This window comes from Biomphalaria glabrata, chromosome 7, assembly GCF_947242115.1.
Source record: "Biomphalaria glabrata chromosome 7, xgBioGlab47.1, whole genome shotgun sequence".
NCBI classification, from domain to species: domain Eukaryota; kingdom Metazoa; phylum Mollusca; class Gastropoda; family Planorbidae; genus Biomphalaria; species Biomphalaria glabrata.
Window position 1 is genome coordinate 36,445,201 of NC_074717.1, and position 14,531 is coordinate 36,459,731.

The following is a 14,531-nucleotide window of genomic DNA, read 5'->3' on the forward strand; positions in this document are numbered from 1 at the left end:
ACTGCTTGTAGGCTACATGGAAACAAACTGCTTGTACATGGAAACAAACTGCTTGTACATGGAATCAAACTGATTGTACATGGAAACAAACTGATTGTACATGGAAACAAACTGCTTGTACATGGAAACAAACTGATTGTACATGGAAGCAAACTGCTTGTAGGCTACATGGAAACAAACTGCTTGTACATGGAAACAAACTGCTTGTACATGGAAACAAACTGCTTGTACATGGAAGCAAACTGCTTGTACATGGAAACAAACTGCTTGTACATGGAAGCAAACTGCTTGTACATGGAAACAAACTGCTTGTACATGGAAGCTAACTGATTGTACACATTGTGTTCTTTGAACGTGATGCCAGCTGTGGGTTTATATTACAGGTTTGGTATTTCAGGTTTGGTATTACAGGTTTGGTATTACAGGTTTGGTATTACAGGTTTGGTATCACAGGTTTGGTATTAGAGGTTTGATATTACATGTTTGGTATAACAGGTTTGGTTTGACAGGTTTGATATCACAGGTTTGGTATTACAGGTTTGGTATTAAAGGTTTGGTATTGCATGTTTGGTATTACATGTTTGGTATAACAGGTTTGGTATTACAGATTTTATATCACAGGTTTGGTATTAGAGGTTTGGTTTTACAGATTTGGTATGTCAGGTTTAGTATTACAGGTTCGGTATCACAGGTTTAGTATTACAGGTTCGGTATCACAGGTTCGGTATCACAGGTTTGGTATTAAATATTTGGTATCACGGGTTTGGTATCACAGGTTTTGTATCACAGGTTTAGTATTACAGGTTTGGTATTACAGGTTTGATATTACAGGTTTGGTATCACAGGTTTCGTATCACAGGTTTGGTATCACAGGTTTGGTATCACAGGTTTGGTATTACAGGTTTGGTATAACAGGCTTGGTATTACAGGTTTGGTATAACAGGTTTGGTATCACAGGTTTGGTATCACACGTTTGGTATCACAGGTTTGGTATCACATTTTGGTATAACAGGTTTGGTATCACAGGTTTGGTATCACAGGTTTGGTATTACAGGTTTGGTATTACAGGTTTGGTATCACAGGTTAAATGTTCCATTAGTTGGGCTCAAATGTCTGGCTTCGTTTGTAATGCGATCAAAATTCACGTTTACCCCAGCAGGTGGCTGTTTTTATTTCGGAGGGCTTTGTTAAAAAAAAATTTCGCTGTCGGGGGGCCGCATATATATAATGTTTACATTAAAGATACTAACAGATTCGATGCTTATCAAAAGTATACATAATGTGATACCCCTCAGAACGTAGTAATAAATTTGCTGCACATCAAAGATATAAATATATTGTTTGCCCATCCTGGTAGAGAAATTCGTTGCCAAATAAAAGGTATACATCGATTAGTTGCCTAATTAAATGTACAAATTGTTTGATTTGCTGCCCATGTATAATATATGTGTTACCTATTTATGAGGCCGAATCTACAGATGTGAAATTTGCTCAGTGAAGGCTTAAAATGGGTATAGTGATGATTTCAGATACTAGTTAGTACAAATTTCTTGTTTTGTTTGTTCTGGGGTTGTTGTTTTTTTTTTCGCTTATACAAGTTCTGTTCATAAATCTTTTGACCTATATAACGAGAAACACAATAAAATAGGTTATGATATAGTATTAGTCAGAGTCTGCTGTTTTATACCATAAAAACTTTCATTTTTAATTTAAAAAAATTAGTGTTAATAACTTGTTACTTTAAACAAAAGTATTTCAATCATGTCAGCTCCCACACGATCTGCTTCTATTTAGTTTTGTTTGTTTGTTTTTCTTTTTAATAAAATATATTTTGTTTCGAGTTCTTTTCTTTATCAGCAGACGATCATGTTCTACAAGAAGGGCAAGAAGGTTGGGTTGATTCCAGAATGAAGTTAAAACTTTGACGTCCTTTTAGTTCAACATTTAACGTCCACGATCTTATTCTTCTTTCATTTTTTATTTTTAAACAATTTTTAGAAGCACAAAAGTGCCTTAGACCAGAGCCCTATAAAGGAAAAGTGTCTATTTTTAGTGGATTTCTGGAGTAACAACAAGATTTATCCCCAGTCATTTCATCCTTAGTCACTTTATCCCCGGTCACTTCATCCCTGGTCATTTCATACCCAATTTATTGTTTTTTTCTTAGTCATTGTATAATTGTGCTGTTCAGACTTTGCCTTTAAGCCTTCATTTCATCTAATATATAAATATGTTTATTTAGAATACTTGTGGATATTGGTTGTTTTAGTGTGTGTAGTGGTTCCGCCTACTGTCTTCATACTTGTTCAGGAATGAAAGAATATATTTCCATTAGTAGATTTATTGTAATGCAGAGTTTGTATTTAGTTATATTGTTTCTATTCGATGTTGTGATGTCAATATATTCTGCGCCTATTGCGTGATTTAATGACCAAAGGCCAATGTGTGGTGGAAGTCTTTTGAGCGATAGAAGTGCGATTTGAATAATTATGACCATGCTGCTCTGCGCTCATTATTTATCCTCAAAGTCCAAGGTGTGGTGGAAGTAGTGGAAATCTTTGGAGAGATGAGAACGATTAGAATACTTAGGATCTTGCCGCTGATAACTTATCGAGTTCTTTCACTTTGATCTAGTTTAGTTCTTTCAGATTAAAGAGTTATCTCACTGGGATCTAGTTTAGTTCTTTCAGATCAAAGAGTTATCTCACTGGGATCTAGTTTAGTTCTTTCAGATCAAAGAGTTATCTCACTGGGATCTAGTTTAGTTCTTTCAGATCAAAGAGTTATCTCACTGGGAGCTAGTTTAGTTCTTTCAGATCAAAGAGTTATCTCACTGGGAGCTAGTTTAGTTCTTTCAGATCAAAGAGTTATCTCACTGGGAGCTAGTTTAGTTCTTTCAGACCAAATAGTTATCTCACTGTGAGCTAGTTTAGTTCTTTCAGATTAAAGAGTTATCTCACTGGGATCTAGTTTAGTTCTTTCAGATCAAAGAGTTATCTCACTGGGATCTAGTTTAGTTCTTTCAGATCAAAGAGTTATCTCACTGGATGCTAGTTTAGTTCTTTCAGATTAAAGAGTTATCTCACTGGGATCTAGTTTAGTTCTTTCAGATCAAAGAGTTATCTCACTGGGATCTAGTTTAGTTCTTTCAGATCAAAGAGTTATCTCACTGGGATCTAGTTTAGTTCTTTCAGATCAAAGAGTTATCTCACTGGGAGCTAGTTTAGTTCTTTCAGATTAAAGAGTTATCTCACTGGGATCTAGTTTAGTTCTTTCAGATCAAAGAGTTATCTCACTGGGAGCTAGTTTAGTTCTTTCAGACCAAATAGTTATCTCACTGTGAGCTAGTTTAGTTCTTTCAGATTAAAGAGTTATCTCACTGGGAGCTAGTTTAGTTCTTTCAGATCAAAGAGTTATCTCACTGGGAGCTAGTTTAGTTCTTTCAGATCAAAGAGTTATCTCACTGGGAGCTAGTTTAGTTCTTTCAGACCAAATAGTTATCTCACTGTGAGCTAGTTTAGTTCTTTCAGATTAAAGAGTTATCTCACTGGGAGCTAGTTTAGTTCTTTCAGATCAAAGAGTTATCTCACTGGGAGCTAGTTTAGTTCTTTCAGATCAAAGAGTTATCTCACTGGGAGCTAGTTTAGTTCTTTCAGATGAAAGGGTTATCTCATTTGGGGCTAGTTTCTACTTTCCACTCTTAACTATCTCTCCACTAGAGCTACATGTTTAGGCTACATGTTAAGGCCACGAGATTGGGAAACCCCTGGCCACCTGTAGCCAGTTCAGTTAAGCCAAGATTGGTCGAATAACTTGTGCATGCGAAGAATAACAAAAAAAAAGTTCAGTTCATGTGAACCATATCTGTCAGTCGAGCCACTTCCTCTACAGGTGAACTAAATTCCAATGGTATTAAGCTATTGATTATGGTCGGTTGAATATATTGTGATGTTGAGATACGGCTGAACGCTTGGCTGAGCACGAGAGTACGAGATTGAATGATAGAACAACGGCTAGGACAATAAGACTAACGAAAGAAGGACAGAACAATAGGACGAAAAATAAATTGATAAGATCGATTGATCGATTGATTGATTAAGGACAGCTCCGGGCGTACAACAAACGACACACACAAAAGTTTATTTTACCCTTCGTTTCCCGAGTTCCAAGTAAATATATTCTTGAGATAATTTTTCAGATTTCTGTCAGATTTTTTTTTCACAAGGCCATAGATGGACCGGGGGCGAGGTGGCCGAGTGGTAGCGCGCTTGGATCGGGTTGTGAAGACTGGGATATTGAATTTCGGGTTTTCTAGGACGCCCCTTAGTCCACAAAACTCTAAAGAGGACCTTGCATTTGATGAGGAAAAGTAAAGGCGGTTGTTCATTGTGCTGGCCAAATGACACCCCTGTTAACTGTGGGCCACTGAAACAGATGACCGTGCACTATAGATTGCAAGATCTGAAGGGGTACTTTATTTTATTGTTTTATAAATTGACCTGAAAACATGGTGTGTGTGTGTGTGTGTGTGTGTGTGTGTGTGTGTGTGTGTGTGTGTGTGTGTGTGTGTGTGTGTGTGTGTGTGTGTGTGTGTGTGTGTGTGTGTGTGTGTGTGTGTGTGTGAGGCCAGCTTAGTGGCGGGGTATGTAAAAGTGTGTGGGTGTTAAAAGGGGGGGGGGGTCTGGTGTTTGGTTTTTGCAATGGGCCCCTGGTTTCACTTTCAGTTATTCTAGACTGGAGATAGTCCTAGCAATGATAAGACAAGTATTGACTGAACTGCACTTGGAGTCTAGACTCTTTGAACGATCCGGTGCGATCCAGTTTCCTGTTTCTTTTTTTTTTCAATATTCAAACATTTGAGTTGCAACGTTTGGCGTGGCTGGGAAACAGATAATGGAGTGAAGGACAACCTGGTGGAGGGGCGGAGTTGGGGGAGATTGAAAAACCAGACGATCATTACCAGGTTGAATTAACGTCCAAGCCACTGCAGACGTGGAAACTTGATAGAATCAATAAGTCTCTCTTATCATATCATTCCACTTCTGTCGGACAAAAGTTTTGTTTTGTGATTTTTTTTTTTAAGTTTTTCTTTCTGTTTGTTTCTGTTTTCAATCTTTAAACTTTAATTTATCATGTGAGTATGCGCAGAGTACAGTCGTTAGGTTGTGAAATAAACAGAGGGACAAATAGTTATGATGTGGTAGAGTTAATTTGACTTTAAAAGTTTTCAAACCTTCAAAAATGAAGATCATTACGTTTTATCCCAAACCTCGCGCAGGGCAGCAGACGATGTGGCGGGGTTCAAGCCTAGCACGATCCAAATAATTCAAACTCAAGATTCTTGGATTCGCATCACAAAAAAGGAGATTCGGAACAAGATCACAATGATATTTGGTCCCCACAATGACCTGACGACCACTGCAAACTAGAACTAAGTGGTCATATCACAAGGTCATTAGGGCTCGCAAAGACCTCCAGGAAAGAGTACTAAGAAGAGATGAAAGACAAAGGAAGTGACTGGGAAGCAGTGGCGTAGATAGAGTGTGGGAGGGGTCCAAATTTGAAAATCGCCCCGGGCCCCCAAATGAGTGTCCGAAATATTTTTTTTTAATTAAACATTAAGCCAATGCCATGTTATCTTGGTATTCATGTTGTTATGTAGATTGGTGACCATGTTGCATGTATTCCACACATGAGACACATATATATTTATTAAGTATGTTATCGCATGTCCAATGTCACAATGCAGGGGCCCCTAAAGAGGCCAAGCCTCCCGGCCCCTAAATATTTGCTACGCCACTGATGGCAACATCAACGATTCTACACTGGAAGAGATTCTACTTCAGTCAAAAGGCAGAGAGGAATGGAGGAAGACCGTCGACATAGCATGTGTGGTGCCCCCAACGGTTCAAAAGACTAATGAAGAGATGAAGTCGAAACGGTATTTCTTTGCGGGGAGGGGGGGGGTCCTGAGCAGGATTTTTTTGTGGATGCCCCTACCTTCTATAAGTGTACTATACATCGAGTTAAATATGATCAAATCTAGAGATATAATATTGCTATTTATAATATCGTTTCCTTTTTTTATAATGTAATATGCATATTTTGTTTACCATTTAATAGTTTTGAAATGTAGCGTTCTTATTCGGAGTTGTGCATATGGTTTGTGGTCGATATTCTGTATCGCTCATTTACTAGAACCGAGGTCGTAAGAAATGACGCGTCATGCCTTTGTACTTAGCACTACTTCAGGCGAATTAAAAGGTGTCATTAGCCCTGGGCCTGCATTCACCATGGACTGAGAGCCTCGCTGTACTTGTGATACAAAAGAGAAGGGGAAAAAAACAACAACACTGTGGCCCATTTTGCTCGGCTCAGGTAACTCAGGGGGCCCTGTTTTAGGGGTGACGCAACGCATTTTTTTTTTTTACGTCTGTTCCCGCAGCAGAAGTCCTGACTTTCTTTTCTTCCCTCTCACAGTCAACAGCCGTCAGTTCAAGTCGTCCTGGCCCCGTTTAAAGGTCGACCGTCTGGCTGTCTCTCTCTCTCCTCTCTCTCTGTCTCTCTCTCTGTCTCTCTCTCTCTCTCTCTCTCTCGTTTTTGGTGTGCAGTGTTGGATCGGCCCGATCTCTGCATTAACCGTTGTATGTGGAGGGTGGGGGAGGGGCTTAAGGGTGAACGGCATATGGCCTGGATGGAATCGGGAGCAGAGAGAGAGAAAGAAACGCAAAAGCAGGTAGGATTTAGAGGTGGCAGAGGATACAGAACAACAGTTTAAACGAGTGGAAAAAGAGAAAAAAAAGAGTGTGCATGTGTTACTGAGAGAAATGGGCGTTTAATCTGAAACAATTAAAAAAAAAAGGGGGGGGGGAGAGAAAACTGCATTGCAAGAAGATTACTAAATGAAAGAAGGAAGAGGTTCGTTTAGAGTTAACGAACTTTGTAGCTCAGTTTGAAATTTTTTATTATTATTATGAAATATGTCCTTTATAGGGAAATATATTGAAAACATTAAAAACATGCCTTTTTTTTTGTTGGGGGGAGGGGGGAGGGTCCAGGGGATTCAGTCACGGACCCAAAGATATAGACACATTTCTTGTTCTGTATGATAGGACAAAGTCTTACAAGCCGTCCCTAGTGCCATTACAGCATGGAACGGGTTGCCTGAATCAGCCAGGAAAATCAATGTCTCCGAAGATTTGAAGTCTCTAATTGACCTGCACGACTAGATGAACACATGGATGCGCGTGCTTATCTTCTCTTGGGCACGAGCGTCTGTGAGATGAGCTCTTCACCATAGGAGAAACTGCATCTGCTCATATTAATTATTTTTTTTTAAATTGTATTGAATGTACCGCATCACATCCGTGTTTATAGCATGCTCAGTGCGCTATGGTCCAATCTCTTTTAATGAACAGCGGGTGTTTGGGGGGGGGGGGGTATCTGGGAGAAGGTTTTCCGTGCTGTCTTTAGGCGCTCAGCAAACATAACTCTGCTCAAGTCAGGATTCGAACTTGACTCCCCTTACTAGGCGGTCAAGCCGTAGCCAAGCGGCCTCTCAGCCACACATCCCATATCTATTTATGGTTTGGTCATTTAACACCAATGATACACCAATGTCTTATCCTAGGTTACATTAATGTTTTCCCTTTCAAACACTGAACACTAAGATACACTGATGTCCTATGATGGGATAAGTGATGTCCTGCTCTGAGATTAACTGATGTCCTATGGTGGGATAAGTGATGTCCTGCTCTGAGATACACTGATGTCTCATGGTGGGATAAGTGATGTTCTGCTCTGAGATAAAATGACGTCCTATGGTGGGATAAGTGATGTCCTGCTCTAAGATTAACTGATGTCCTATGGTGGGATAAGTGATGTCCTGCTCTGAGATACACTGATGTCTCATGGTGGAATAAGTGATGTTCTGCTCTGAGATAAAATGACGTCCTATGGTGGGATAAGTGATGTCCTGCTCTGAGATTAACTGATGTCCTATGGTGGGATAAGTGATGTCCTGCTCTGAGATACACTGATGTCTCATGGTGGGATAAGTGATGTTCTGCTCTGAGATAAAATGACGTCCTATGGTGGGATAAGTGATGTCCTGCTCTGAGATAAACTGATGTCTCATGGTGGGATAAGTGATGTTCTGCTCTGAGATAAACTGATTTCCTATGATGGGATAAGTGATGTCCTGCTCTGAGATACACTGATGTCTCATGGTGGGATAAGTGATGTTCTGCTCTGAGATAAACTGATGTCCTATGGTGGGATAAGTGATGTTCTGCTCTGAGATAAACTGACGTCCTATGGTGGGATAAGTGATGTCCTGCTCTGAGATAAACTGATGTCCTATCACGAGACAAAGTGAAGGAAAAAGTGTTAAGAATAACGTCTGACATTTTCTTGGAAGCCAGCTCAAGGCACGCTACTCTGACTGACAGGTTCTGGGCAGGACTCTTTGCCCCCCCCCCCCCCCCCCCGCACCACTTTTGTTTTGTGGATTTCATAAAACCTGGTATAAATACGCAAGTTTTTCTTCATCCTTGTATTAGTAATGTCTTAAAGTGACATGGAAAGCAATATACTAAACATTTCGTTAATGTACCGAGTTCACTTCTAGATCCACATAGTAATTCGGCCAAATAGGACTGTTCTATTTTCATAAGCACTTGTGTAGTTCAGTGGCTAGCGCGTGTCGGTCTTCTATCAATGAGGCTTTAGCCTTCGAGTTTGAATTCAAGTCGAACAACTTTTCTCTCTTTTTATTTTAAATTGCTTTTGAAAAGCCAGCATGGAAACCTTCTCCAAGATACCCACTACTTCCCCTCCTCCCCTAACACCGCAACTGGTCCACGAAAGTGATTGGACCATAATGCATGGAAACTGTGCTAAACTAAAGCAGTGATAAGAATATTTAAAATATTTCCAATTAAACTATTTTATTTTTGGTTAATGCATATCAGTGATGGGCTAACTGCGACACGAGGGCGGAATGCGGCCTGCGAAAAGTTTAATCTGGCCAGCCACACCTTTTTCAAAAATAACTAAAATAAGAATTTCTCTCACAATGTAAAATATCGTACGTTTGATATACATATTAAAACTCTTATTTTATATCTTATAAGATTTATAATTACCCTTTGCGTCAACTGATAAGAAATTTGACGAAACCCAAGAGAAGTGACGTGTTCTGTTATGGGTCTATTGTTTCCATAAGCATTTCAACTTTAAATTTCGAATTTTAAAAACGTAGATTTGATTCAGTGTGTCGTGTTTTTTAGCGGCCTCCGAAAGGAGAATAGCCGTTATTAGTTTTGGTTTTGTGTGGTCTGTCTGTCCGTCCGTCCCGTTTAGCTCACAGAAACTAGAAAAGATATTGAAAATCCGATATCATAATATTTTAGACTTTTCAAAGTTGTGATGCAACGTCTCCTTTTTTTCTTTTCGGCAAGCAGTTTTTCAATTTTATAGAATACACCATTTTTACAACTATTTACTATTAGACACTATTAATAGTAAAAATAAAAACGGAACACTATATTATTAAGGGAGGCCACTTTCTTGTATATTTTAAAACTAGTTTTGCCAACGTTTTCTTTTTTTAATTTTGTTGTTTGTTTTTTTAAGTGTCAAAAAATATTTTTTATTACTACTTTGTGTTGTCTGTTATATAGATTTCTTAATTTGCAATACAATGTTTACTTTTGTTTTAAAAGGGAAATAAAATATTTACTATGTATGTAAGTTAATAAGCAGTGCTCCGTGTTATAAACTATATATCTATAAGAACCATTATACAAAAGCACAGTCTCTAGTAGAAGTTTTTTCCTTGAGACCACAAATTTAACACAAAGGTTCTAGGGAACGATCAATTAGATTATTAGATAATCATTCAATATCAACAGATAAGTCGGGTGTACGTTGACCCATATGTTCTCAATCATCAATGTATTGAATACATATTAATGTTAATGTAATAATACTATTATAATACACTCGTGTCTCCGTATTAAGTGGTATTGAGTCGTCAGTCGGCCAAACAGTCGAATCATATAGGCAACACGTTCAATACGTACACATATCGTCTTCTATGTATATTGTCAGAGATATGGTTGTCAGTGTCAGAGATGTGGTTGAGGTTGTCAGAGATGTGGTTGAGGTTGTCAGAGATGTGGTTGAGGTTGTCAGAGATATGGTTGTGGTTGTCAGAGATGTGGTTGTGGTTGTCAGAGATGTGGTTGTGGTTGTCAGAGATGTGGTTGTGGTTGTCAGAGATGTGGTTGTGGTTGTCAGAGATGTGGTTGTGGTTGTCAGAGATGTGGTTGTGGTAGTGAGAGATGTGGTTGAGGTTGTCAGAGATGTGGTTGTGGTTGTCAGAGATGTGGTTGTGGTTGTCAGAGATGTGGTTGTGGTTGTCAGAGATGTGGTTGTGGTTGTCAGAGATGTGGTTGTGGTTGTCAGAGATGTGGTTGTCAGAAATGTGGTTGTGGTTGTCAGAGATGTGGTTGAGGTTGTCAGAGATGTGGTTGAGGTTGTCAGAGATGTGGTTGTGGTTGTCAGAGATGTGGTTGTGGTTGTCAGAGATGTGGTTGTGGTTGTCAGAGATGTGGTTGTGGTTGTCAGAGATGTGGTTGTCAGAAATGTGGTTGAGGTTGTCAGAGATGTTGTGGTTGTTGATAGTTTTTAGTTCATAGCTTCTGATTTTCTTGCTGAAAATATTGAAAGCTCTAGCGGACCACTTCGGAGGCCCATTGTGAGTTTGTGTTTCCACATAAACTAAACTATATTTGTAGTCTTGTTAATTTTAGTTTCATGCATACAAATTATTCATAAATATCTCCATTAGTTCTACCATTCTTGCAGTACCTTTAAGTTTGTTGTTTGAGGAGACTGCACATTTTTTTTCTTCTAAAATGACACAATTTCCTCAAGACGTTTGTGTGTTAGTTCAGGAAAACTCACAGGCTTGAAAACTTTAAGAAACAATAAGTTTAATGCACAGAAGGTCTACAGTAAATCTACGAAGTGACCCGACCGCCTTTCTCTCTCTCTCTCTCGTGGCCAGACGGTCGGCTGAGTGCTGTCTGATTGATCTTCAAGTGGTTCCCTAAATATTGTTTTCGGTGTTTTTGTTTTGTTTTGTCTTTTTGTTTGTTTTTTTCTCAGGCTCTACCCAAAGACAAAATTCTTCGTGTCGATCAGGTTGTCCGAGTTGGGGATACACTGGCCGTTGTCAAGCAAAACTAAACGACGTGTCACACTTTGATATCAGACTTGCTACAAGTTCTAGATCCATAGAACAAACTTGCTACAAGTTTTAGATCTGTTTATGTGAGTCTTGCTACAAGTTTTAGATCTGTTTATGTGTGTCTTGCTACATGTTTTAGATCTATTTATGTGTGTCTTGCTACAAGTTCTAGATCTATTTATGTGTGTCTTGCTACAAGTTCTAGATCTATTTCTTTGGGTCTTGTCCCTCTTGTTGCCATAAAACAATATGTTTACGTGACCTCACGTGACCTCACATCAACACGATGTTTAAAAACGTGTTGACCAGCACGAAGTAGTCAATGACATTCCCACAATCCCTTCCCACTATCCCATTAGTTAAGTAGCTTTCAAGATTTGAGGTCGTTCCGGTCTTGAATAATAAGGCCTTAATTCCGTCCTTAGGCTTAGATAGATTCTCCTGCGCTGTTAGGAGCATTGGGCGGCAAGCTGTCTCCATAAAGATATGTCACTGGCAATGCCTGAAGCCTCCTCCCACCTGGTGTCTACTGTTCTGAGGTCCTCAGTGAAAGTGTGGCGCCAAGTTATACGAGGACGTCCCGGTTTGCGCTTTCCTCATCACTGCATCCACGTCATTGCAACTCTTGGTATGCGTAGTTCATTCTGTCAGAGAACAGGCCCCGCAAACCTCATGCGACGCTCGATCACAACTTATCCCTGATATATCCCATTGATTCCCTAGACTTATCCCTAATACAACCTCTTGATTTACTAGAGTAATATTTCTTAATTCACTAGATTTATCATTGAGATATCCTTATTTGTTTCCGGAATCCTATCCTCTATAGAGTACATTATTTTAGGCTACTTCCTCTGTTAACCCTTTCCATGCTGACGAATCTATCACCTGGTTGGAGCAAGGGCAATAAGAACTGGATTGTGATGATAGCAGCGAAACAGAAACACGTATATACCCCACCAGTTTTGACTCTTCCAGTTCTGACTCTTCCAGTTCTCACTCCACCAGTTCTGTCTCCACCAGTTCTGACTCCACCAGTTTTGACTCTTCCAGTTCTGACTCTTCCAGTTCTCACTCCACCAGTTCTGTCTCCACCAGTTCTGACTCCACCAGTTTTGATTCTTCCAGTTCTGTCTCCACCAGTTATGACTCCACCAGTTCTGACTCATACAGTTCTCACTCCACCATCCACCAGTTATGACTCCACCAGTTCTGACTCCACCAGTTCTGTCTCCACTAATTCTGTCTCCACCAGTTCTGACTCCACCAGTTCTGACTCCACCAGTTCTGACTCCACCAGTTCTGTCTCCACCAGTTCTGACTTAACTTCTCTAGACCTTCTTTCAGGTCGGAACTTTATTTTACCTTCTGCTGAATGAAAGCGATTTAGAGTTTAAACTCGGGACCATTAAACAATTTCAGCACTGCCAGGCAGCCACATTTGTCCTGCACGTTGCACCTGCTGTACCATCATCAAATCCTTTGTCCTGTATGATAGATCTCCAATACCATCCTCAAATCTTTTGTATTCGGAGATTCTCAAGCTAATATACTTATTCAGTAATTACCTCAATATCTTCAGAAGACTATTTCACACTTTGTCCGCCATTAGGGAAAAAAAAATGTAAAACTATTCAGCTAATGTTTTCTTTCTTTTTTTTTTACCCAGCATTCCTTTCAAAAGATAAACACTTCCTGAGTCATAGATGTGTTGATTTAATTGTTGCGTTAATTAGTCTGGAGTTGTTGTTTTTTTAATTGATCTAATCTCATTTTTTTGTTGTTCCTGGGTTGTCTATGTCACGTTGTTTTAAATTTGTCAGTGACTAATGAAGAGGTCTCTATGAAGTACATTGTGCTAGACTGGGTTTTATCTTGTTAGATTTGTTTTTTATGAAATAAAGCCAAAGAATCTGTATGGGGATATCATACATGATCCATTTATGAACTATTGCATTCTAATTATTTTCTTTTTGTTTCGGATGCTGCAGACACTTGCAGACTAATCCTTTTTCTTATCCTAACAATTATAAACAAAAATAATTGTGCTAAATTATTACAGTCATAACATTGACATAATACAATCACAATACTGAGATAACACAATGGTACCATGAAATAATACAATCATAACACTGAGGTAATACAATCATAACACTGAGAGGATACAATGATACCATGAGATAATACAATGGTACCATGAGATAATACAATGCTACCATGAGATAATACAATGCTACCATGAGATAATACAATGATACCATGAGATAATACAATAATACCATGAGATAATACAATGGTACCATGAGATAATACAATGATACCATGAGATAATACAATGATACCATGAGATAATACAATGTTACCATGACATAATACAACCATAACACTGAGATAGTACAATCAATCATAACACTGATATTTGAGACTGGTTAATAGTTAAAGCAGTAACCTTTAACTTTGAGACGAAATCGAGGCACAAAAGCATGATGGTACTTGATAAGAACAACAGAATCGTCAAGAACTAATTCGAGTATGATTTTGAGGAATAGTACTACTCAACAGTTCAAGAGTTGTGGGAGATTCTGTGTAAGAGAGCAGTATGTGTTACTCCAAAAACTTTTTTGTGGGGGGATGCAGTATGTCCGACTCCCAAAATAGTTTGGTAGATGCAGTATGTCATTGTCACAAAACACGTGTGGAAGATAATGTATGTCGCAAAAGACTTTTGGAAGATACTGTATGTCGAAAAAGACTTTTGGAAGATACTGTATGTCGCAAAAGACTTATGGAACATAGCAGTGTCGCAAAAGACTTATGGAACATAGCAGTGTCGCAAAAGACTCCGAAAATGAATTGCCCACCTACCGAAATTAATATCGGACGCATACTAGATTAATTGCGGACCCTAAAAAATGGTTTCCTAAACATAGTTTAATGCCAGTTACAACATTACTTCATTTTTAAGTTCAAAAGATTAAAAATTGAGATCACTAACAGCCAGTTACAGGGCGTATTATCTTATTTTATAATTTCTCTATTCAGCTTCCAAATTCTTCATCGGGTCAAAAACATAAACATGGGCAGAAGCGGTTCTCACGATTGGTTTCCCTAAAACTTTGCCAGTTAATGTATATCTTGGGGAAAAGAATTACTTGTCAATTAGCTATACGGGCAACACGTCAGCGGATATTCCCTAGTGTCTTCATTAATAGAATCAAATAAATAAATAGACATAGACTTATTTATTATACTAGACTGGAAACCGGAAATA

General features: G+C 38.8%; 1 protein-coding gene across 1 annotated transcript; it reads left to right on the forward strand.

Moving 5' to 3' along the window:
- The first annotated feature begins 12,126 nt into the window (after positions 1–12,126).
- Positions 12,127–12,636, forward strand: LOC129927141 (uncharacterized). The gene has a single exon (XM_056034378.1). The coding sequence runs from the start codon at positions 12,127–12,129 to the stop codon at positions 12,634–12,636; it is 510 nt and encodes a 169-aa protein (XP_055890353.1).
- The last annotated feature ends 1,895 nt before the right edge of the window (positions 12,637–14,531 follow it).